Raw genomic sequence first — 25,765 nt, forward strand, 5'->3', positions numbered from 1 at the left:
GAATAGAACAGTAATGGCTTGTGCTGTAAGATCGAGAATTGACAAGTGGGACCTCATGAAACTACAAAGCTTCTGCAAGGCTAAAGACACCATCAATAAGACAAAAAAACCACCAACAGATTGGGAAAGGATCTTCACCTATCCTAAATCAGATAAGGGACTAATATCCAATATATATAACGAACTCAAGAAGGTGGACTCCAGAAAGTCAAATAACCCCATTAAAAAATGGGGCTCAGAACTGAACAAAGAATTCTCACCTGAGGAATACCGAATGGCAGAGAAGCACCTGAAAAAATGTTCAACATCCTTAATCATTAGGGAAATGCAAATCAAAACAACCCTGAGATTCTACCTCACACCAGTCAGAATGGCTAAGATCAAAAATTCAGGTGACAGCAGATGCTGGCGAGGATGTGGAGAAAGAGGAACACTCCTCCATTGTTGGTGGGATTGCAAGCTTGTACAACCACTCTGGAAATCAGTCTGGCGGTTCCTCAGAAAATTGGACATAGTACTACCGGAGGATCCAGCAATACCTCTCCTGGGCATATATCCAGAAGATGTCCCAACCGGTAAAAAGGACACATGCTCCACTATGTTCATAGCAGCCCTATTTATAATAGCCAGAAGCTGGAAAGAACCCAGATGTCCCTCAACAGAGGAATGGATACAGAAATTATGGTACATTTACACAATGGAGTACTACTCAGCTATTAAAAAGAATGAATTTATGAAATTCCTAGCCAAATGGATGGACCTGGAGGGCATCATCTTTTTTTTTTTTTTTTTTTTTTTTTTTTTTGTTTTTCGAGACAGGGTTTCTCTGTGTAGTCGTGGCTGTCCTGGAACTCACTCTGTAGCCCAGGCTGGCCTCGAACTCAGAAATCCGCCTGCCTCTGCCTCCCAAGTGCTGGGATTAAAGGCGTGCGCCACCACGCCCGGCCCAGGAGGGCATCATCTTGAGTGAAGTAACACAATCACAAAAGAACTCACACAATATGTATTCACTGATAAGTGGATATTAGCCCAAAACTTAGGATACCCAAGATATAAGATACAATTTGCTAAACGCATGAAACTCAAGAAGAATGAAGACCAAAGTGTGGACACTGTGCCCCTTCTTAGAATTGGGAACAAAACACCCAGGGAAGGAGTTACAGAGACAAAGTTCGTAGCTGTGATGAAAGGATGGACCATTTAGAGACTGCCGTATCCAGGGATCCATCCCATAATCAGCTTCTAAACGCTGACACCATTGCATACACTAGCAAGATTTTGCTGAAAGGACCCAAATATAGCTGTCTCTTGTGAGACGATGCAGGGGCCTAGCAAACACAGGAGTGGATGTTCACAGTCAGCTATTGCATGTATCACAGGGCTCCCAATGGAGAAGCTAGAGAAAGTACCCAAGGAGCTAAAGGGATCTGCAACCCTATTGTTGGAACAACATGATGTACTAACCAGAACCCCGGAGCTCTTGTCTCTAGCTGCATATGTATCGAAAGATGACCTAGTCGGCCATCAATGGAAAGAGAGGCCCATTGGACTTGCAAACTTTATATGCCCCAATATAGGGGAATGCCAGGGCCAAAAGAATGGGAATGGGTGGGTAGGGAAGTGGGGGGCGCTCTGGGGGACTTTTGGGATAGCATTGGAAATGTAATTGAGGAAAATATGTAATAAAATTATTAAAAATTAAAAAAAAAGAAAGAGAAATTCCTCTCCTCACATAATTATTAAAACACCAAAATGCACATAACAAAGAATGAATATTGAAAGCAGTAAGGGTAAAGGATCAAGTAACATATAAAGGGAGACCTATCAGAATTACACCAGACTTCTCATCAGAGATTATTAGAACCAGAAGATCCTGGACAGATGTTATAAAGACCTAAAGAGAACACAAATTCCAGACAAGGCTTCTATATCCAACAAACACTCAATTACCATAGAAGGAGAAACCAAGATATTCCAGGACAAAGCCAAATTTACACACTATCTCTCCACAAATCCAGCCCAACAAAGGATAATTGATGGAAAACTCCAACACAAGGAGGGAAACTACACCCAAGAAAAAGAAAGAAAGTAATATCATTACAACAAATCTAAAAAAAGAGAACCACACAAGCATAATTCTGTCTCTAACAACAAAAATGACAGGTTAACAACAATTATTGGTCTTTAATATCTCTCAACATCAATGGACTCAATTCCCCAGTAAAAAGACATAGACTAACAGAGTGGATATGTAAACAGGATCCAGAATTTTGCAATATACAGCAAACACACCTCAGAGTCAAAAACCAGCATTACCTCAAAGTAAAAGGATGATAAAAATGTTTCCAAGTAAATGGTCCCAAGAAACAAGCTGAAGTAGTCATTCTAACATCTAATAAAATAGACTTGCAACCAAAAGTTATCAAAAAAAAAAAAAAAGATAGTAAGAACACTTCATACTCATCAAAGGAAAAATGTACCAAGATGAAATCTCAATTCTGAACATCAATCCCTAAACTGCAAGGGTATCCACATGTTTTGTTTTTCCTCCAATTTGTTATTAGGTATTAACTTTATTTACATTTCAAATGCTATCCTGAACATCCCCTATACTCCTCCCTGCTCCTCTACCCACCCACTCCCACTTCTTGGCCTTGGTGTTTCCCTGTACTGCGGCATATAAGGTTTGCAAGACCAAGGGGTCTTTTTTCCCGATGATGGCTGACAAGGCCATCTTCTGCTAAAAATGCAGCTAGAGACACGAGCTGCATGCCCCTTAAGCTCCTTTCAGTACTTTCTCTAGCTCCTCCAATGGGGGTCCCGTGTTCCATCCAATAGCTGACTATGAGCATCCACTTCTGTGTTTGCCAGGCACTAGCTTAGCCTCACAAGAGACAGCTATATCAGAGTGCCTTCAGCTGGCATATGCAATAGTGTCTGCATTTGGTGACTGATTATGGGATGGACCCCCAGGTGGGGCAGTGTTTGGATGGTCCATCCTTTCTTCTCAGCTCCAAACTTTGTCTCTGTAACACCTTCCATGGGTGTTTTGTTCCCAATTCTAAGAAGGGGTAAAAGATCTCCCATGCTCATGGATTGGAAGGATCAATATAGTAAAAATGGCTATCTTGCCAAAAGCAATCTACAGATTCAATGCAATCCCCATCAAAATTCCAACTCAATTCTTCACTGAGTTAGAAAGGGCAATTTGCAAATTCATCTGGAATAACAAAAAACCTAGGATAGCAAAAACTCTTCTCAAGAATAAAAGAATCTCTGGTAAAATCACCATGCCTGACCTAAAGCTGTACTACAGAGCAATTGTGATAAAAACTGTATGGTACTGGTATAGCAACAGACAAGTAGACTAATAGAATGGAATTAAAGACCCAGAAATGAACCCACACACCAATGGTCACTTGATCTTTGACAAGGGAGCTAAAAACCGTCCAGTGGAAAAGACAGCATTTTCAACAAATTGTGCTGTCACAACTGCCAGTTATCATGTAGAAGAATGCACATTGATCCATTCTTATCTCCTTGTACTAAGGTCAAGTCTAAGTGGATCAAGGAACTCCACATAAAACCAGAGACACTGAAACTTATAGAAGAGAAAGTGGAGAAAAGCCTTGAAGATATGGGCACAGGGGAAAAGTTCCTGAATAGAACAGCAATGGCTTGTGCTGTAAGATCAAGAATTGACCAATGGGACCTCATAAAATTGCAAAGCTTCTGTAAGGCAAAAGAGACTGTCAATAAGACAAAAAGGCCACCAACAGATTGGGAAAGGATCTTTACCAATCCTGAATCAGATAGGGGACTAGTATCCAATATATATAAAGAACTTAAGAAGATGGACTCCAGAAAACCAAATAATCCCATTAAAAAATGGGGCACAGAGCTAACAAAGAATTCTGAACTGAGGAATATCAAATGGCTGAGAAGAACCTGAAAAAATGTTCAACATCCTTAATCATCAGAGTATCCACATTTGTAAAAGAAATATTACTAAACCTCAAAGCACATATTTAACCTCACACAATACTAGTAGGAAATTTCAACACCCAACTCTCACCAATGGACAGATCATAGAGCAAGAAACTAAACAGTGACATAGTAAAACTAAAAGCAGTTATGAACCAAATGGATTTAATAGATATAGATAGAACATTTCATCCTAAAACAAAAGGATATACCTTCTTCTCAATACTTCATGGGACCTTTTCAAAAATTGACCTTGTACTCGAACACAAAACAAACTTTAACAGATACAAGAACATTTCATTAATCTCATGTATTCTATCAGACCACCACAGACTAAGGCTGGTCTTCAATAGCAACAAAAACAACAGAAACCCCACACGTGGAAGTTGAACACTAGCAGCGTAACAGCTCATTTGAAAGCTCTAGAATAAAAAGAAGCAAATACACCCAAGAGAAGTAGACAGCAGGAAATAATCAAACTTAAGGCTGAAATGAACCAAGAGGGAATAAAAATAACTATACAAAGTGTGGCCTCCCTTCCCCCAGCCTGGAACCTGCCTGCTCAAGGGTGGAGCTACCGGCTCATTCGTCCTGCCACGCCCACTGCTGGAACCTGCAAAGGCAAAAGTAAATAAAGAAAATATCCAATAAAAGGAGAGAAAAAAGAGAAAAAAACAAGGAAATCTTCCAAACAAAAAAGTCCAGGGCCAGATGGTTTTCGTGCAGAATTCTATCAGAACTTCAAAGAAGAGCTAATACTAATACTCCTCAAACTATTCCATTAAATAGAAACAGAAGAAACAGCACCCAATTCTTTTTGTGAGCCACAGTTATACTGATAACTAAAAAACAAAAGGACCCAATAAAGAAAGACAACTATAGACCAACTCCCCTTACGAATATTGATGCAAAAATACTCAATAAAAAATCCAAAATCACATCAAAATGATCATCCACCATGATCAAGTAGGCTTCATCCCAGAAATGCAGAGATGGTTCAATATACAAAAATCCATCAATGTAATCCAACAAACTCAAAGAAAAAAAAACATATGATCATCTCATTAGATGCTGAAAAGGCCTTTGACAAAGTACAACATCCATTCATGATTAAAAAAAAATATTGGACAGATCAAAATTCAAGGTGCTTGCTTAAATATAATAAAAGCAATATTCAGCAAAGCAATAGCCAACATCAAACTAAATGGGGAGAAACTCTAAGCAATCGCATTAAAATCACGGACAAGACAGGCTGCTGACTCTACCTATTCAATATACTACTCAAAGTTCTAGCCAGAGCAATTAGACACTAAAAGAGATCAAAAGGATAAAAATTGGAATGAAGTCAATATATCAGTATTTGCAGATGATATGACAGTATACATAATTGACTCCAAAAGTTCTACTAGAGAGATCCTATAGGTGATAAACAACTTCAGCAAAGTGGCTGGATATAAAATTAACTCAAACAAATCAGTAACCTTCCTCTACTCAAAGGATAAAGAGGCTGAGAAAGAAATTAGGAAAACAACAACCTTCATAATAATCACAAATAATAATAATAATATCTTGGTGTGACTCTAGCCAAGCAAGTGAAAGATCTGTATGACAAGAACTTCAGATCTCTGAAGAAAGAAATCAAAGAATACCTCAGAAAATGGAAAGATCTCCCATGCGTGTTGATTGGCAGGATAAATACAGTAAAAATGGCTGTCTTACCAAAAGCAATCTACAGATTCAATGCAATCCCCATCAAAATTCCTACTCAATTCTTCATAGAGTTAGAAAGAGCAATTCTCAAATTTATTTGGAATAACAAAAATCCCAGGACAGCGAAAACTATTCTCAACAATAAAAGAACTTCCTGGGAATCACCATCCCTGACCCCAAGCTATACTACAGAGCAATAGCAATAAAAACTGCATAGTATTGGTAGAGAATAAGGCAAGTAGATCAGTGGAATAGAGTTGAAGACCGAGAAATATTCCCACACACCTATGGTCACTTGATCATTGACAAAGAAGCTAAAACCATCCAGTGGAAAAAAGAAAGCATTTTCAACAATTGGTGCTGTTTCATCTAGTGGTCTGCACAATATAAGAATGCAAATCAATCCATTCTTATCTCCTTGTACAAAGCTGTAGTCCAAATGGATCAAGGACCTCCATATAAAACCAGATATGCTGAATCTAAAGAAGAGAAAGTGAGGAAGAGCCTTGAATACTTTGGCACAGGGGAAAACTTCCTGAACAGAATGCCAATGGCTTATGCCTTAAGAGCAACAATTGACAAATGGGACCTCATAGAATTGAAAAGATTCTGTAAAGCAAAGGACACTGTCAATAGGACAAAATGGCAACCAGAGAACCAAATAAACTTATTAAAAAGTGGAGTCCAGAGCTAAATACAGAATTCTCAACTGAGGAATTTCAAATGGCTGTGAAGCACTTAAAGAACTGTTCAACATCCTTAGTCATCAAGGAAATGCAAATCAAAACGACCCTGAGATTCCACCTCACACCAGTCAGAATGGCAGGTGACAGTAGATGTTGGGAGGATGTGGAGAAAGAAGAACACTCCTCCGTTGCTGGTGAAACTGCAAGTTAGTAAAACCATTTTGGAAAGTTCTACCTGAGGACCCAGCTATACCACTTCTGGGCATATACTCAAAAGATGCTCCAACATATAACAAGAACTCTTGCTCCACTATGTTCATAGCAGCCTTATTTAGAATGACCAGAAGACAGAAAAAATCCCAGATGTCCCTCAACAGAAGAATGGATACAGAAAATGCGGTACATATACACAATGGAGTAATACACAGCGATTAAAACAATGACTTCATGAAATTTGCAGGCAAATGGATGGAACTAGAAAATATCATCCTGAGTGAGGTAGCCCAGTCACAAAAGAACATACATGGTATGTACTCACTAATATGTGGATATTAGCCCAAAAGCTCACAATGCCCATAATACAACACACAGACCAGATGGACTTAAGAGGAAGGAAGACCAGGATGTGGACACTTCAGTCCTGCATTAAGGGGGAACTGGATGATCCTGGTAGGTAGAGGGAAAGTGGAACTGGGGAGGAACAAAGGAGGGGGAGGAAATAAGGATAGCAGTATCAGGAACTGAAGGAGATGTGAAAGAGGTACAGAGGGTAAGAAAATTGAACAAAAATTTGTAGCAGGGGGATGAGAAACTGGGTATAATCACTGGAGGGTCCCAAACACCAAGAAAATGTGAGGCTTCCAGAACCTAATGAGGATGGTTTTAGCTGAAATGCGGCTAGAATGGGGTACTAGAACCTGTTGAGACCACCTCCAGTAGATAGTCACAGCCCCTGGTCAAGGGACGGGACCACCCACCCATCTCAAAGCTTTTTAACCCAGAAATGTTCCTGTCCAAAGGAAGAACAGGGACAAAAAATGGAACAGAGACTGAGAAAGGGCCAACTGGGGACTGCCCCACCTGAGGGTCCATCATGTCTGCGGACACCTAACCCAACACTGTTGCTGTAATTTAAAATATTAATAATTTGAATGAATAATGGAAAAGCAAATAGGCAGATCCCTAATCAATATCTTCAAGATATGCTCTACCAGTGATTTCTGAACAACATAATTTTCAATTATTTTCTTTCTTTTTTAGACTTAGTCACAATTCTGCCAAAAGTCTTTTTAAAAACAGTTCCTCCAGGGCATTGTCTTTTATGATATTTATCATCTAGCACTCTGTTCTTGCTCAAATTTCCATCAACTCACCCCTTTCTCTTTATTCCACAAATGCTCTTAAGTTAATTTTACTTTGTCTCTACTGTTTCTAAGTATGCCTGGGCTTTGATCCTGTTTAAGGAATTAAGAGCCCTAATATCCATTTTTTAATTTATTTATGGGACCCTAAAAGTTATTAGAAGTAAAAAAATAAATAACTTGAAAACAAATCAATTTATATGTAATCATAACCTAGTACAACACTGTTTTGAATTTGACTCCCCATCTGTCCAATCTAGCTTCAGCATCCTTAAGATAACCATTCTGATTCAACTGCTCTTCCATGTCCCTCTGGGGATTCTAATCTCTATCAACCTATTTCCCACAGCTCATCCACAGCAAATCCTATGGTGCTTAGCAAATCCTCTGTCCTTAGTGATTCACCTTAAGGTTTTTATCTGACAACATTCAAGCCAAGAGCAGCACATTTGGGTATAAGACAAGGTCACTTGAGACCCAGGGAAGAAAACCAAACCAACTTAAATGGGCCTCAAGCTCAAATCCTCCATCTAAATCTTGAGTGAAACAGCTCTTCTTCAGACCTCCAGGGTACTAGGATCATTCCAGGATTGCTGACCAGGTCTGTAACTCTACAGGTAGCACTCCAGGAAAAAGAAACAAAGGAAGGAGACGAAAGGGTGAAAATGTCCTGGGTCAAAGACATTATGTAGGTAGAGTAGATCCTCATATATGTTCAACCAAATATCACAAAGTACCCAAACCCTTTGTAGAGTTTTTCAGTTTTAGAATGATCAGAGACACTTATTTAATGAAAACAAAACAATAGAAACCTGAGTGTTTATTCTTGAATCAATTGCATCTTTCTGTAATATTCACATAATATTGCCAATAATTTATGATAGCACAAAGAAAAACTTTGTCACTTTGCTTAAAATAACAACTCTGTCCTGAAGACTGTTTTGTGGGGAACATCATGCATAGCGTTCCTGATAGATGATCATACCTTCTCCACTGGAAACTTCAACATGTGCAATTTCTAGTTTTGTTATGCATCTCTCTTGTTATCAAGCAGCTATTTATGATAGGATCCTAACTTCTAGCAGATTAAACTGCATTTTACAATTTTAATTACAATTATTTGCCCAGATATCTAGCTATAGTGACATGAAATATTTTCTCTTTAATGAAATTATTAATCTAGAAACAGAGTATAAAAGTATCAATATTTTCAAATTTTATGCTTAGAGAATCAATTCAAGACTTTTTATTATCTTCATTGTCATTCTTTGTAATTAACAAACTTATAATACAATACTTTTATATCCTACTTCAAATTGATAAATTGATAATGCATTGAAAAACAGGAACAATTGTAGTTTAGAACAAAAAATTCTTTTAGAAATGATGTTAGGTATATACATGTTATATCTCTGCACAGGGATTAATTTTGCCTCATTTGGCTTATCTAACTTTTGACCTGTAGATGCTTAATTTAACACTTAATTTGAAATAGAGCAAGGGAGAGTTATATGGGAAAATTTAGAGAGAGGATAGAGAAGACAAAAATGGAAAAATTATACTATAATATAAAAAATAAATTACAAAGCTATGATCAAGTCACATAGAGTAAGTTTTAGGTCTGAGATTCCAAACACCTTCATATTTTTACTATGCCAGGATACCTTATAGGAGACATGTCTATTATTAAGCACCAGTATGCCACTGACAAAATGCAATTTTAATATAAAATATTGATGTCTGAATCAATCAACTTACTATGTAAAAATGCTACAGTAGAATTTGAGAACTAAACCAATTATCACAACATATTGGACTTTTACATATTTATAATGATTTAACTATATAAAAACATCTATTTATGTGTATACACTAAGTCTAAACATATGTGTATGTTTTAATTGCCATTATAAATCTGGCGATATGTGTATGCCAAGAACTTAGCAAGAACTGGGTAAGGGGCAAGTGTGGAGACTATCCAAGGTATGTCTGCAGTACCAGCACTCAGCAGATTGAGGCAGAAGGGTCATGAGTCGAAGAAAGACCTGATTGTCTAGTGAGATCAAACTGGGCTACAGAGAAAGACCGTGTTTCAAAATAAAATTCCAAAAGAAAACAACAATAATAGGAAAAAAAGCCAAGTCATTAGACTTACAAATAATTTGGAAACATGTTAAATATGTCATGAGGTAGATGTAACAATAAAATACTAGTAATCCAAGAAAATCGTTAAATTTCTCCTTATAGGAGAAATTATACAGTTGAAATGTTAAATAAAATTATAAAGCCTAAGCCTTAAAAGCACAATGTAATTACATTGTAACTACATTGTAAATTTCTCCTTATAGGAGAAATTTTGTCCTAATATTAATCTCATCATATTTCTAGGTAAAGCAACTTTGAAATACATGCTTTGATTTGTGATTTTAACTTTTATTAATATTTCTCCTTTTCTGTGATATTTATTAAAATTACATAGTTGAAATGTTAAATAAAATTATAAAGCCTAAGCCTTAAAAGCACAATGTAATTACATTTGTGTAATATTAAAAAGTTACTACTGTCTCTATACTAGTGTTCATTATGAATATATACCTTCCATTTTAGAATATTAACACACATTCATGACTATCATTTGGTAAGAGAAATTTTGTATTTCCAAAAAAATAATTATGTAGTTCAAAATATTTAATAACTATAATAAAGTGCTATTTTGGTAAAAAAAAAAAAAGCTTATATTAATCCCCAAATACTACTCCCTACAGAAACACAACCAAACATTTCTACAGAAATTTAGTAACTCCTCTTGACCCTTATTCCACTCCCCGACTGTGCTTGACTAAATAGTATGGAAATGATGAATTAGTACCTGTTGAGGCATTTGAGATTTCAGTTTTGTCATCCCACAGATCCACTATTCTACTAAAGTACTCACCTTGCTTTATACATAATTTCCCCACATAGTTCCTGGACCTTTTATCAGAATTAACTGTTCACAATAAACTCAGGCAAAAATCCCAAAGCAAAGTCCAATTCTCCAAACAGACTAATACATGATTATATTCAGCTTCCTTGGCTGGGGTAAACACTTCAATGATGGGCCTGCTATATCCTACCATCTTAAGTGGTCATATTAGAAAATGGAAAGATTTGAGTATTATACAATCAGTGCAAAAGGAAAGATTAAATCATGGGATTAGTACATGTTTAATGAGAACCTATTTTTAAGACGGCTTCTTCCTCTTAGCAAGTCGTCCAGAATTTTCTGCATCCCCACTCCAGGGAGTTCAAGTATTTACTTGATCATCAATTTACTAATCATTACCATTATAAACTGTTGTCTTTGTCTCCCTAGGAACCAGACCTTGAAGAGCTCCTGTGACCATGCCCTCATGTAATAATTCCATTCCTCAGCCCTTGATATTCATCCTGGCTGGAATCCCAGGCCTTGAATCCTCCCATGGATTGTTCTCTATATCCTTTTTCTTGATATTTGTAGTAACCATCATAGGAAATGTCACCATTTTAAATATCATTTGGATAGAGAAGACTCTCCATGAGCCAATGTTTCTCCTCTTGGCTACACTATCAGTCGTGGACTTGTGCCTGGTAACAGTCACTGTACCCCGAATGCTAGGAATCTTCTGGCTGAATGCCAAAGAAATCAGCCTTGAAGCCTGCCTCACACAGATGTTTTTCATCCCTTCCTTTTATGTCATGGAATCGGGGATCCTCTTGGCCATGGCTTTTGATAGATTTGCAGCTATTTGGTACCCTTTGAGGTACACAACCATCCTTGACAGCAACATGCTTGTGAAGATGGCACTGGCTATACTGGCAAGGGCAGTAGCAGTGGTCACCCCTGCACCAATCCTAACTAAAAGATTGGAAAGATTCCAAACTCAGGTCATTAGTTATTCCTACTGTGCATACATGGCTGTAGTGATGATTGCTTGTGGGGACATCTCCAACCACATTGTCTATGGCCTCATGGTTATTGTAGCATCTGTGGGGATTGATCTACTTTTGGTCATCTTGTCGTATACACTGATTCTTCGTGCTGTCTTTCATATTCCATCTTGGCAAGCCAGGAGCAAAGCTCTCAGCACATGTGGTTCTCATCTTTGTGTCATTGGTCTGTTTTATTCTCCAGTTGTCTTTTCTGTCTTATCCCAGATTTTAGGGTACCATATGGCTCCCTACTTACAGATTATAATTGACAATTTATATTTTCTGGTGCCTCCTATGGTCAACCCCTTAATATATGCAGTCCGAACCAAACAGATAAGGGAGCGGGTATTGCAGATATTGAACTGTGAGAGGAAATAAGCTGATAACTGTGATGAAAAGAAGACATAGAGGCATGTGATTGGGTGCTATATACCAACAGATGTTCAAATAATTTCTTCCAGTTCAGGATTTTCTTGAAAGGGGAAAAAAGTACTAATTCAAGAAAAGAACTCTTTCAAGTTGGAAATATAACTCACTTATATTTGTTTAATCTTGATGTATGAAAAGTGGAGGTAACCCAACTACAAAAGAATACACATGATATGCACTCACTGTTAAGTGGATATGAGCCCAAGATACAATTTGCAAAACACATGAAATTCAAGAAGAAGGAAGACTAAAGTGTGGTTACTCGATCTTTCTTAGAAGGGGGAACAAAATACCCATGGAAGGAGTTACAGAGATAAAGTATGAAGCAGAGACTGAAGGAATGACCATCCAGAGACTGCCCCACCTGGGGGATACATCCCATAAAAAAACCACAAAACCAGGACACTATTGCAGATGCCAACAAGATTTTGCTGACAGGAGCCTGATATAGCTGTCTCCTGGGAGGCTCTGCCAGTGCCTGACAAATACAGAAGTGAATGCTCACAGTCATCCATTGGACAGAGCACAGGATCCCCAACAAAGGAGCTAAAGAAAGTACCCAAGAAGCTGAAGGGGTTTGCAGCCCCATAAGAGGAACAACAATGTGAACTAACCAATACCCCCAGAGCTCCCTGGGACTAAACCACCAATCAAAGAAAACACATGGTGGGACTCTGGCTCTAGCTGCATATGTAGCATTGGATGGCCTACTCGGTCATCAATGGGAGAAGAGGTCCTTGTTCCTGTGAAGGCTCTATGCCCCAGTATAGAGGAATGCCAGGTCCAGGAAGCAGGGTTGGTTGGGGAGCAGGGGAACGGGTAAGGGATAGGGATTTTTTGGGGGGGAAACTAGGAAAGGGGATAATATTTGAAATGTAAATAAAGAAAATATCTAATAAAAAAGAAGTTAATGTAAGATAACTTTAAAAAGAGAAAAGAAAATTTAGTAATTCCTAAGTGCTTGCTTATATGAAATGAAATAGGTGCACTTTAATTGAAATTTTGTTGCCACTATGACCAAATGATCCACATGAACTGAAAACATTTTCCAAATAGTGTAAGAGTTCATTTGAATTGTGTGTCATCAATGTGGTGGTGCTTTAGTTTTGTCTTTTCATGGTTGTGTTTCTCTTTTCCACCAGCACACAACCATGAATAACAGAAAAGAATACTATTGAAAAAAATATATATACATATTTATGAAGACATTACTAACTAATGAGCTTTATTTTTCTGCTTAAACATCTTCCTATTGTAAATAAAATGATCATATGGGGTATGTAATAAAATACCTTTAGAGGTTCTATGTCTCCACTATTGGGCATTTTGGCTAATGTAATCTTCATTGGATCCTGGGCACCTCCCTCATCCCTGGAGTCTGGAGCTTTCTAGTGCCCCCCTCCCACCCTGTTCCCCACCCCTCACTGCATATTTCTATTCATTCTCCTGACCCTCTGGGCTTCTTTTCTGTCTCCCCTATACCTAATCCTGCCTCCCTTTTATTGCTTCCCTCTCTCTTCTCCCACCCAGATTCCTCCCTCAATCTCCTCCCATGACTATTTTGTTCCCCCTTCTAATTGGGATTGAAGCATCCACACTTGGACCTTCCTTCTTGTTAAGCTTCATATGGTCTATGAGTTGTATCACGGGTATTCTGAACTTTTTGGCTAATATCCACTTATCAGTGAGTACATAAATATATGTCCTTTTGGGTCTGGATTACCTCACTCAGGATGATATTTCCTAGTTTTATCCATTTGCCTGCAAAATTCATAGTATCCTTGTTTTTAATAGCTGAGTAGTATTCCATTGTGTAAATGTACACAGTTTCTGTATCGATTATTCAACTGAGGGACATCTAGGTTGTTTTCAGCTTCTGGTTATTATAAATAAGGCTGCTCTGAACATAGTGGATCAAGTAATTTTGTGATATAGTGGAACATCCTTTGGGTATATGCCCAGGAGTGGTATAGCTGGGTCTTCAGGTAGAATTATTTCCAACTTACTAAGGAACCACCAGATTGATTTCCAAAGTTGCTGTGCCAGTTTTCAATCCCACCAGCAATGGAGACATGTTCTTCTTTCTCCAAATCCTTGACAGCATCTGCTGTTGCCTGAATTTTTCATCTTAGTCATTCTGATTGGTATAAAGTAGAATCTCAGGAACACTTAGATTTACATTTCTCTGATGACTAAGGATGTTGAACATTTCTTTAGGTGCATCTCAGTCATTCAAGATTCCTCAGTGGAGAATTCTCTGTTTAGCTCTCTGCCTGATTTTTTAATTGGGTTTTTTTTCTGGAGTCTAACTCCTTGAGTTCTTTGTATATTTTGGACATTAGCCCTCTGTTGGATGTAAGGTTAGTAAAGAACTTTCCCAATCTGTACATTGCATTTTTGTCTTATTGACAGTGAGTGCCCAACTGAACCACAAACCAGGAGTATGCATGGGCCAGTCTGAGGATCCTGGAACAAATATAGCAGATGTCTGTTTGGTCAGGCCTTAGTAGGATAAGATATACTTAATCCTCAAGAGACTTAAGGCCCCAGGGAAGGGGAAGACAAGGAGGTGGGGGAGAAACCTCTCAGAGGCAAGAGAGAGGAGGAATGGGATGAGACACTGTGGAAGAGGGGAGCAAGGGGGGGACCAAAAGGGGGGTTCTGGAATATAAATAAATAGATAGATAGATAGATAGATAGATAGATAGATAGATAGATAGATAGATAGATAGATAAAATAAACTTGCATCTACAGATACAGAGAGAGAGAACTTGAACCAGCAGAGCAGGCCTCCAAGAGTACTCCCCATGCATGGACAATACTCCTTCAGAAGCTTAAAATTATTAAACAGTAGCTGTAATGTTAGTGGTGGGATGCCTCCAGATAATGGTCAGATAGGTCCCTGAAGCTCCCAAGTTAATACATGTTATTGATCTTGCATGCTCACCAAAATGTGATGACACTTTTTATGAAGACATCATGCACTTTGGTCACAGGACATAGAATAAAAGTAAAACCACAGTTGATTTGGAAGTCTTCTTTCTCGCTCCAACGAGTTGCCATAGTTGCTCACTGAGTCACACAAAAAGAAGACATGAAAGTTAGGGGACTGAATGGGGAGAAGAGAAATCAGGTTTCAGAGAGAAATCAAGGAGAATGAGAAAGGGAAAGAGAATTCAAAGGTAATATAAATGTATGAAACTTTATCCTGTCTATAAGAAATATAGGCACAGGGGATGGAGATGAGACTGAGAAAATGTCCAACCAGCACTGGGCCCAAATTGAGACCCATCCCATAGAGAAGCACCAATCCCTGACATTATTAATGATATTCTTCCTTGCTTGCAGACAACAGTCTAGCATAACTGTCCTCCAAGAGGCTCCACCCAGCAGCTGACTCAGACATATGGAGACACCCACAGTCAAACAGTGGATGGAGCTTGGGGACTCTTATGGAAGAACAGGAGGAAGGATTGCAGGCCCTGACTGCCATAGGAACTCCAGAGGAAGACCAACAGAGTCAACTAGCCTGGACCCTTGGGGCTCTCAGAGTCTGAACCACCAACCAAAGAACATACACTGGGTGGGCCTAGGCTCCCCCACTCATATGTAACAGATGTGCAGCTTGGTGTTCATGTGGGTCCTGAACAACTGGAGCAGGGCTATCACAATAGCTGTTACTAGTATGTGGGTTATGTTCTTCTAGCTGAGATGCCTTCTCTGACCCCAGAGAGAGAAGAAGCACCTAAACTCTCGAAGACTTGAAATGCTAGGGTTGGGGGGGATACAAAGGGATGTCCCAACCTGCTCAGAGAAGAAGAGAAGAACAATGGGGGAAAGGATTGTGGGAGGGGGTGACCAGCAGAGGGGCAGTGAGCAGGATGTAAAGCGAGTAAGTAAAAAGTAAATTAAAAAAAAAAATACACATGGAGGGACCCATGGCTCCAGCGGCATATATAGCAGAGGATGACCTTATCTTACATCAAAAGGATGGGAGGTCTTGGTCCTGTGAAGGCTTGATGCCCCAGCATAGGGGAATGCTAGGGTAGTAAAACAGGAGAGAAGTAGGGTAGGGGTGACATAGGGGGTTTACAGAAAGAAAACTGGGAAGGGGGATAACATTTGAAATGGAAATAAATAAAATAACCAATAATTTAAAAAAAAAAGAAGGAAAAGTGGCACGTTTATTGCTTACTAAATATCTATGGCTTTAGACATCTTTCTATAAATACTTAGACTTGTCAGTACATAAACATGTGATGTTTCCATCAGTTTTCTGTATCCCATTATCTTCTATGTGACAAGAAGGAACTTAGAAGAATAAGATTTATTCAGCTCATATAGTTTGTTTCTCTCATTTAAACTATTTTAGGTACACCCCCCCCAAAAAAAGACTGCTCACATGCCCTCAGGCTCTACTGGTTTTCTGAAGAGATCCATGTTCACAGCAATGGAGTTTTAATGCTCCATTTGAGACTCTTTCCGGTTTGGGAAGTAACATTTACAAATGAATACAGTGTACAGGGAGTCATTCATATACTGTACCTTAAGGTGTTACTATCCACAAAGAGGGTGTATAGAGATCACAGGATAAATGCTCCACAGTTCTATTCCCCGCTATGGGAGCTCTATTTCTTATAATACTTCAAAATGCCCTCAACTCAGTGAACGCTTTAAAAATCCATGCTTTTTCACATGTTTTAAAAATTGATTGAGTTACCTCACTCAGGATGCCCAGAAGCTTGGAATACCCAAGATACAATTCACAGACCACATGAAGCTCAAGAAGAAGGAAGACTAAAGTGTGGATACTTTGGTCCTTCTTAGAAGGGGGAACAAAATACCCATGGTAGGAGTTACAAAGTATGGAGCAGAGACTGAAGGAAAGTCCATCCAGAGACTGCCCCACTTGGGAATCCATTCCATATACAATCACCAAACCCAGACACTATTGTGGATGCCAACAAGTGCTTGCTGACAGGAACTGATATAGCTGTCTCCTGAGGGGCTCTACCAGTGCCTGACAAATACAGAGGTGGATGCTCACAGCCATCCATTGGACTGAGCATAGGGTCTACAATGGAGGATCTAGAGAAAGATCACGAGGAGCTGAAGGGGTTTGCAGCCCCACAGAAGGAACAACAATATGAACTAATCAATACCCCCAGAGCTCCCAGGGACTAAACCACCAACCAAAGAGTACATATAAAGGGACCCATGGCTCCAGCTGCATATGTATCAGAGGACGGTCTTGTCTGTCATCAGTGGGAGGAGAGGCCCTTGGTCCTGTGAAGGCTCTATGTCCCAGCATAGGGGAATGCCAGGGCCAGGAAGCAGGAGTTGGTGGGTGGTGAGCAGGGATTTGGGAGAGGGGATAGGGGGATTTTCAGAGGGGAAACCAGGAAAGGGGATAACATTTGAAATGTAAATAAAGAAAATAGCTAATAAAAAATTGAAAATATGCAACGATACTAAAATTTTTGCTATGGTCTTCTTTAGTAGCATAACTTTCTGTCTGTGATCTAATTTTAGGTTGAAACCATTTTCAGGTACTTTTCATCTTTCTTTTCTTTTGTAAATATAGTATGACATTAATTTGATCCTCAAAGGGAAAAGAAATCAATAGAGCAAATGTAGAGATTAGTGAGTTAATATGTTTAGTGCTCCTTTGGCACTAGCCAAGATGGGGCATATGCTCTTTATGTATAGAGTCGCTGGAGAGTGAGGACTGAGAGGCCAGAGACACAAAGGTAAATACAAATGTCTCAGATCTCTCCATTTGGTTATAAGAACTTTTGCTTCATAAAGATAAGAATAGAAAATATAATGGTCTATTTATATACCATATAAATTACATGATATTTGCTCAGTTTAATAGTGGAGATCTAAAATTCTTCACATTATCTACTAATTAACTTTTGGTGAAAAGTAAGTTTACTGTGAGATTTTAAATGACACAGACAATGGCCATTGACAACAGTATTAGTCTTCAGGCTATTGAAATGGCTCACTTGATAAAGGCACGTGCATTTTTGTAATGTGTATTTGATGTAAATACATATGTAATAAATATTTTGGATTTATGTAAAACTGTGTATCAGATGGTAGGGATATTAGCAGATGAGTGTATGCAGCAGGATGCTTTGTGTATTTTGATACTATTAAACACGGGTGCGGCTGCTTTCCCAGGTTTAGTAAAGTTTCTTTTATGAATGTGGGTGAATGCCCAAAGAATTTAGAGTCACACACATCAGCACAGCTTCATGAATTTTAATAACATTAATTTTAAAACTGAATTAATGTTATGATTAAAAATCCTTATCATCTGAAGTTAAGTTTGACATTCAAATCTCACATTTAACATTATGTCCTCCATGAAATCTTGTATGATTCCTTTTAAAAATCTAGATTAGTTGTTGTGCCACGTGTAGCCAAATTATATTGCTTTAACCTCATACATTACATTATATTTGCTCAATATTTTTATCTCCCTCTAGAGTCATAGAACATATGCATAGGTGTCACTGTTTACCATCAGGAAAAATACCTACCTTTTGCTTTACAGAAAGCACAACAGGGTTGAAAGAAAGAAAAAAATAGATATAAGAATGCAAGAAAGAAAGAAAACGGAAAATAAAAACTAAGGTGAGGGATCAAAGGAATATATGAGATACATTTGTATCTTTCACCTCTGTTTATCCCACGCTGACTGGTTTTGTCTTGAGAATATAGACTGGCTTTTCATGGATCTTCATGAATAAATTAATGAAAATAGTCATGTATAGTACAAGCAGTTTTAACAGACAACTCTCTAGTTTCATTCCGACACAATATTTTCACGTTCTTTACTGAGTATTAGACTTCAGAACAAAAATTTGGACAACCCATTTGCGGATCTCCTTGGTCTTCACACCATACACAATGGGGTTAAGGGCCGGGGGCAGAAGTAGATAGATGGTAGACAATAAGATGTGGACATACGGTGATACGTGACCAAAACGGTGACTGAAAAAGGAAAAAAAGGCAAGGATATAAAACTCCAGGAAGACAACAATATGAGCCGTACAAGTGTTGAATGCTTTGCTTCGTGCCTCTTTCTGAGGAAGACGAAAAACAGCTCGGAAAATCAAAATGTAGGAGATGAAAACAAATATCATGTCAAAACCTAGAATTACAAAAGCCACAAAGAGCCCATATGATTTATTAATACGGACATCTTCTGCCGCCAGCTTGACTACAGCCATGTGCTCACAGTAAGAATGAACAATCACAACAGAGTGGAACCGTTGCAGTCGCTTGAGGAGAATGGGTAAAATCCCAACGAGTACAGTTGCCCGAATTGCAACCACCAGAACAATTCGAAGTAAAAATAAAGGTGTAAGGACGGCTGTGTGCCTCAGAGGATCGCAGATGGCAACATATCGGTCAAAGGCCATGGCAAGCAGAACGCCAGATTCCATTCCTTGCAAGGCATGGATGAAGAAGAGCTGGGTGAGGCAAGCATCAAAAGCCATGGAACACAAGCCAAACCAGAAGATGGCCAACATCTTAGGGGCAATGGCTAGGCAGAGACCAAGGTCAGTAGCTGCCAGTACTGCCAAGAAAATGTACATGGGTTGGTGTAGACTGCGTTCTGTGGGGATAATGATTAGCAGGAAGAGGTTCCCCAGCAAAGCCACAAGGCATACAACAAAGAAGGGAAATCCAATCCAAAACTGCACATGCTCCAGTCCAGGGATGCCAATCAGAATCACTGTCCCTGGGTTCAGGTATGACAAGTTGGTATAGCCCATTGAGCTGATGAATCCTCTACTCGCCGCTGATGCTGACACCAAATCAGAGAAAACTGATAAGTGTGAAGGGGGAGAGCACTCACATTTCTTCTTGAAATCTTATACATATGAATGAAGTACGACCACATGGCTTTAAATCTTTGAGCATCAACTAAGCTTTATAAGATACTCTTTGATATTCTTTTGCAAATGTTCATCTTCTAGAGATTATATAAGTGAAAATGCATGGCATAATTGCACTGATTCTGTGAGTTTCAGGAGCCACCCCAGCTGGTCTCAAAGAAAGCAAATGTGACTCTTTCCATATCCATCTCTAAGCTCTGCATACCTTCCAGATTCTGTTAAACTTCACTGTGACAAAGATCATCCATCTTATAGCCAGAGGAGGAGGAAGAGAAAAGTACTCACAAATATCAGAAAACAGTGGAGTTTAAAACACAGAGATATTAATGAAGCAAAAAGGAACCATAAGCTAAGAAAGGATAGTCTCAACCCTGGAATGTTATACAGCCTCTAGCTAAATGTCTTTAAACATGCTTATTGCACTAATGTACTTCATATGCAGCAAAGCACAGGCCTCTCAGGCTTATAGTGGAGTTCAATGCAACTTACTTTATTTTACTTATTTTATTGTTCCCAGTTGGCAGATAAAATAATTTCTGAAACTAATGAGCTTTTCTTACACAAGGATGGCTTAAATTTTTCTTTTTTAAAAAAAATTTGATAATTCGCTATCCCTTTGGCAAAGAATTAAAACTTAAACCCTGCAAATCTACTCTTTTGTCTTTTAATTTTTTCACTAGTAAGTCTATGAACATAAAGTTATATATAATTTTCATTCTACTTTCTCTAATATTAATCATATATAAATATAATCATTGAACAGGGAGGATAGTATTGAGAGAAATTTTTTTTAAAAAATTTATTTTAAAGAAGTGAGAGGCTGCCATGTTAAAAACTATATGAAAAGAATATATACTTCATAATACCTAGCACATTAATATATGTGAACTTAGTTTCTTCTATTTCATATAATATAAAATATTTCAGCAGTTGATAAAAAGTAGAAATCTTTTCACATGAGCTTCTCTACCCACAGAAACCATGAGAATATGACCAAGAAAATAGAGATGTTGATTAAAATATTGGGAAATTTTGCATCATAGTTATTCAGATACCTATTTAAAATGAACTTGGCAATAGAAGTGGAAAATACTTAAAAGTAATCATACACAAAGCTGTAAATGTTTTATAAATAGGGCACATGTTGTGGCAAAATATAAAGGAGCTGCACAAAGAAATTCCATGTGAGATAATTATCTAAATGCTGATTGATGATCTAAGGACACAAGACAAAATTAGTTTTGGTCTCACCATGATACATAGTAATTCAGGGATCATATTTAATAGAACACATCTCATAAGACGCAGAAATCATATTCGGTTTCTTCTATATAGTATGAACATACAAATATATAATATTATTTATATATGTATTTATAATTTTATTTTGTGTATCAGTAAAAAAGCCTTTGTTTTGAGCAACATAAATTTCCCAGATAATATGAACTTCAGGGATGAGATGTGAGCTGTAACTGCTCAGAAAGCAGGATTAGATAATGAGCTAAGGAAAGTGGGGTCTTGATTCTCTCTTATACTTTCAGTTGTTCTTTCCAAAGTATATACCTATTTGTATACAGAGAGAGAGGGGAATGGCATGGAGAGGGAGAGAGAAAGCACACACACAGATTTCCAAAGCACAGACTATCTCTTTGCATTTTAATTTTAGTATGCCAATATTATGCAAAAATTTGATTGAGATACTTTGATAAACTTATTCTCACCTTGTTCTTGCTACTAATGTCTTCCTCACAGTATGTCTTCCTCACATGCAACTAAAACAATGATACAGAAGCCACCTTCTAGTTCTTCCACTCCTAAAGATTCTTTTGCAAATGTTCATCTTCTAGAGATTATATAAGTGAAAATGCATGGCATAATTTCACTGATTCTGTGAGTTTCAGGAGCAACCCCAGCTGGTCTCTTTAGATATCTGATCCATGTTACATACTATTAAGAAAAGAAATCCTGTGTCCAAGAAAGAAAACTGGCTCATTCTAGAGGAGTATCCACTCTTAAAACACTTGAGATGAGATCATCTGATACTCTCAGGTTTACTTTTTTTTTTTCCTTTTAAAGATTGCTGCACACAGAAATGCTTAGCTATATGGAGGTCTTAATACATGAAGAAGAAACTCACCCAGATAGAAAAACAGCCAGTTTAAATAGATCTTCTCTGATGCAGTTTAGATTTGGGAAGGAATTAATAGCTCACCACCTTGCATCATCTGCTTCCCGCCTCTTCTTTTCTTGGATTTTCTTAGAACTGAGCTGATCCCAGGTCGATGTTTTGATCTGTTCCCTGGAGGAAGGCCAGTGCATTTCTGATATCCATGTCTAGTTAGTAGAGGAAGGATTCTCATTACTTGATGTTGCACATCCTGAATAGAGTAATCTACCTCTTGGAAAGCTGTCTCTAAATTACAAGGTTTTTTTTTTTTAAAGGAAGCAGTAGGCCAGTGCTATAACCTGATAGACCTGAAACAATTTGGAACAAACCTGAGACATAAGGAACTTCTAGAATAGGAAAATAAAAGATTCATTATTGTTTTGCCCAACCTGTGAACTATGGTCAATTTTATTGCAAAATGAAAGAAAACACTACTTATCATGGAAAATATGTCACCAGAGCAGTCAGTCGTATACCTTTGACAACTACTATATTACTAAATTTATTTGAAAATACTATAGCACTTGGAAGTTTCAAGAACAAAGGAGATTTAGAAATCATTTTATTTCCTTTTTACTTTTTACATCCTTGCCTATTTATTTTATTATAGCAATTTTAAAACACACACAGTGATAATGATAGAAGTCAAATGCCTTTCAATTGTTCCCAGAATTAGGAAGAATTTCTATTATTCTCCACCAATAGTGAAATCACCTAATATTTTGGCAAGGAATCTGCCTTGAATTGTTTAAATGTTTGCAAATTCATTAAATAATTTTTCAATGTACTGACTTTGCATTGAAAGATGATAAGTTGGACTATTTGAAAGGCGTTTTGCCTTGTTTTTATTCTTCTCTCATAAAATGTATCCTAACCACAGCTTCCCCTTCCCCCACCCCTCTCAGTCCCATTCTGCCTCTTCACTCCCCCAAATCCACTGCTTCTCCATTTCCCTTTAGAAAGTAGCTCCTAGGATCATTCCTCCCCTTCTTACACGGTTCCTCCTGAGCTCTGCCAAATGGTTGGCTGTGAGTCACTGCATCTGTTCCCATCAGCTGCAGGAGAAAGCCTCTCTGATGAAGATTGGGCTAAGTACCAATCTATGAGTATATCAGAATATCATTAGGAATCATATTGTGGTTTGTTTGCATGTTTGTTTGTTTGTCCATCATATTTAGTTCTACACCAGGTCCCTGGACCATCCAAATTTCAGTTCCTGGCCAGCTGTGCATTGTCAGTCTTGTGCTTACTCTAGTGTCGTTAATCTCAAGTTACACCACACATTGGTTGACCACTCCAACAAGCTCTGAGCCACCATTGCCCCAGCACATCTTGCAGATAGGAAAGGTTGTGGGTAAAAGGTTTTGTGTCTGGTTTCATGTCAGTCCCACCACTGGGAGCCTTGACTGGTTAGCAAAGATAACCACTGTAAGTTCCTTATCTTCCATTACTAGCAGTCCTCACTAGGGTCATCTCCATAGGTTCCAGAAAGTTTCCAATGCACTAGCTGTCCACATAGCCCCCTAAATACAGCCCACCCCATATTCCAGTAGTCTCTCTCAGGATTCTCTCCATCTCTTCCTCTTCCCCCTACCTGATCTCCCCTGTTCTCATCTCTACCCTCCCCCAGTCCACCCACAAATCTATTCTAATCCCCCTTTCCAGGGAGATACATATGTCCCCCTTAGAGGACTCCTTGTTACTTTGCCTCTCTCTGAGTGTCTAAACTATAGAAAGATTATCTTTAACAGCTAATATCCACTTATAAGTGGGTGCATATCATGTTTGTCTTTCTGAATATGGCATGCCTTGCTCAGGATGACTTTTTTCTAGTTCCATTCATTTGCCTGCAAGTTCCATGGTATATATATATTTTTCTAAAAACCAAGTTGTAGCCACCTGCAGCCACAGGTTACTGGGTTCCTGAAAGTAAAGATGGGGTTTTGGATGGGAAAGCCAAGACAAACCTTTCTGATCAAGGCCAATGTTTACTTATGAGTCCAAGCTTATAAAGGTGGGGGGGGACCCCACTCCCCACCATGCCAGGATCTCTTGCTTTGTCAGGATCTCTGCATTGTCAGGATAGTGTCAAAACAGGTTCAGTCTCTCAGCAAGTAATGGTGTCTTGGAGGAAAGCTGCAGATGTGGCAGGACAATAGACTTTACCTAGGTTGGAAGACTCCACCCTAGGTGGGCTAGCTAGCTGTGACAAATCAGGTCTGAGCAGCCTGCACAAGGCTGGGGGAAGGGCACACCAAGTAATTCTCCATTGTGTAAATATACCACATTTTCTCTATTTATTCTTTGATTGAGGGACATCTAGGTTTTTCGAGTTTGGCTATTATGAATAAAGCTGCTATTAACATAGTTGAGCAAGTATCTTAGTGGTAGAATGGATGGCTTCTTATATGTCCGAGAGTGGTATAACTTGGTCTTAAAGTAGATACATTTTCATATTTCTGAGGAACCACCATATAGATTTCCATGGTGTTTGAACAAGTTTGCACTCCTATCAGCAATAGAAAAGTATTTCCCCTTGTTGCACATCCTCAGCCGCATGAACTGTTACTTAGTTTTTTATCTTGGCCGTTCTGGCAGGTGTAAATGGAATATCAAACTAGCTTTGATTTGCTTTTCCCTGATAATTAAGGATGTTGAAAAGTTGTTTAACTGTTCTAAGCCATTTGAGATTCCTGTTAGAAAAATTTATGTTGGTAGATCTCTGTCCCATTTTTAATTGTATTATTTGGTTTGTCAATGTCTAGTTTCTTGATTTGTTGATAAAGCCCTTTGCCAGATTTGGTGAAAATCTCTTCCCATTATGTAGGCTGCTATTTTGTCCTACTGACAATGTCATTTCAAGTGACCCTTTTCAGTTTCATGAGGCTTCACTTATTAATTGTGGAACTTAGTGCTGGTCCCATTGGTGTTCTTTTTAGGAAGTTTTCTCCTGTCCCAATGCATTCAAGGATATCCAGCATTTTCTCTTCTATCAGGTTCAGTGTGTCCTGTTTTATGTTGAGGTCTTTGCTAAACATGGTCTAAACAAGTTTTGTGCAGGGTGAAAGATATGGATTAATTTGCATTCTTCTACACACAGACATGCAAGTAGACCACCAACATTTGTTAAAGATGCTTTCTTCTTTCTGTTGTGTATTTCTGGTTTCTTTATCAAAAAGCAAGTGTTCATAAGTGTGTGTATTTATCTCTGGGTCTTCAGTTTGATTCTATTGATCATCCTGTCTGCCTTTATGCCAATACCATGTTATATGGATTTTGTTACCACAGCTTTGTAGTACAGCTTGAAATAAGGGATGGTGATACATCCAGAAGTTCTTCATTATTCAGGATTGTTTTAATTATCCTGATTTTTGTTTAGTTTTGCTTTTAATGTGAAATTGAGTATTGTGCTTTCCAAGCCTGTAAAGAATTATACTGGAATTTTGATGGGCATTGCATTTACTCTATAGATGGCTTTTTGTAGAATAGCCATTTATACTATGCTAATTCTACTGATCTAAGAGCATGGGAGGGTTTTCCATCTTCTGATATCTTCTTCA

At 38.3% G+C, this 25,765-nt stretch overlaps 2 protein-coding genes across 2 annotated transcripts; one reads left to right on the forward strand and one right to left on the reverse strand.

Moving 5' to 3' along the window:
- Positions 1-11,125: 11,125 nt before the first annotated feature.
- LOC110297207 (olfactory receptor 52B2-like) lies at positions 11,126-12,070 on the forward strand. The gene has a single exon (XM_021165949.2). The coding sequence runs from the start codon at positions 11,126-11,128 to the stop codon at positions 12,068-12,070; it is 945 nt and encodes a 314-aa protein (XP_021021608.1).
- A 6,897-nt stretch (positions 12,071-18,967) lies between these two features.
- On the reverse strand, positions 18,968-19,915 carry LOC110299188 (olfactory receptor 52A1-like). Its single transcript, XM_021168821.2, has one exon. It carries the CDS (start codon positions 19,913-19,915, stop codon positions 18,968-18,970), a length of 948 nt encoding a protein of 315 aa, XP_021024480.1.
- Positions 19,916-25,765: the final 5,850 nt, after the last annotated feature.

This window comes from Mus caroli, unplaced genomic scaffold (genome assembly GCF_978045245.1).
Source record: "Mus caroli unplaced genomic scaffold, Mus_caroli_1 scaffold_8, whole genome shotgun sequence".
NCBI classification, from domain to species: domain Eukaryota; kingdom Metazoa; phylum Chordata; class Mammalia; order Rodentia; family Muridae; genus Mus; species Mus caroli.

Coding starts and splice junctions, on each gene's coding strand:
- LOC110297207 (XM_021165949.2), top strand. CDS start 11,126: ATGCCCTCATGTAATAATTCCATTCCTCAGCCCTTGATATTCATCCTG.
- LOC110299188 (XM_021168821.2), bottom strand. CDS start 19,915: ATGGGCTATACCAACTTGTCATACCTGAACCCAGGGACAGTGATTCTG.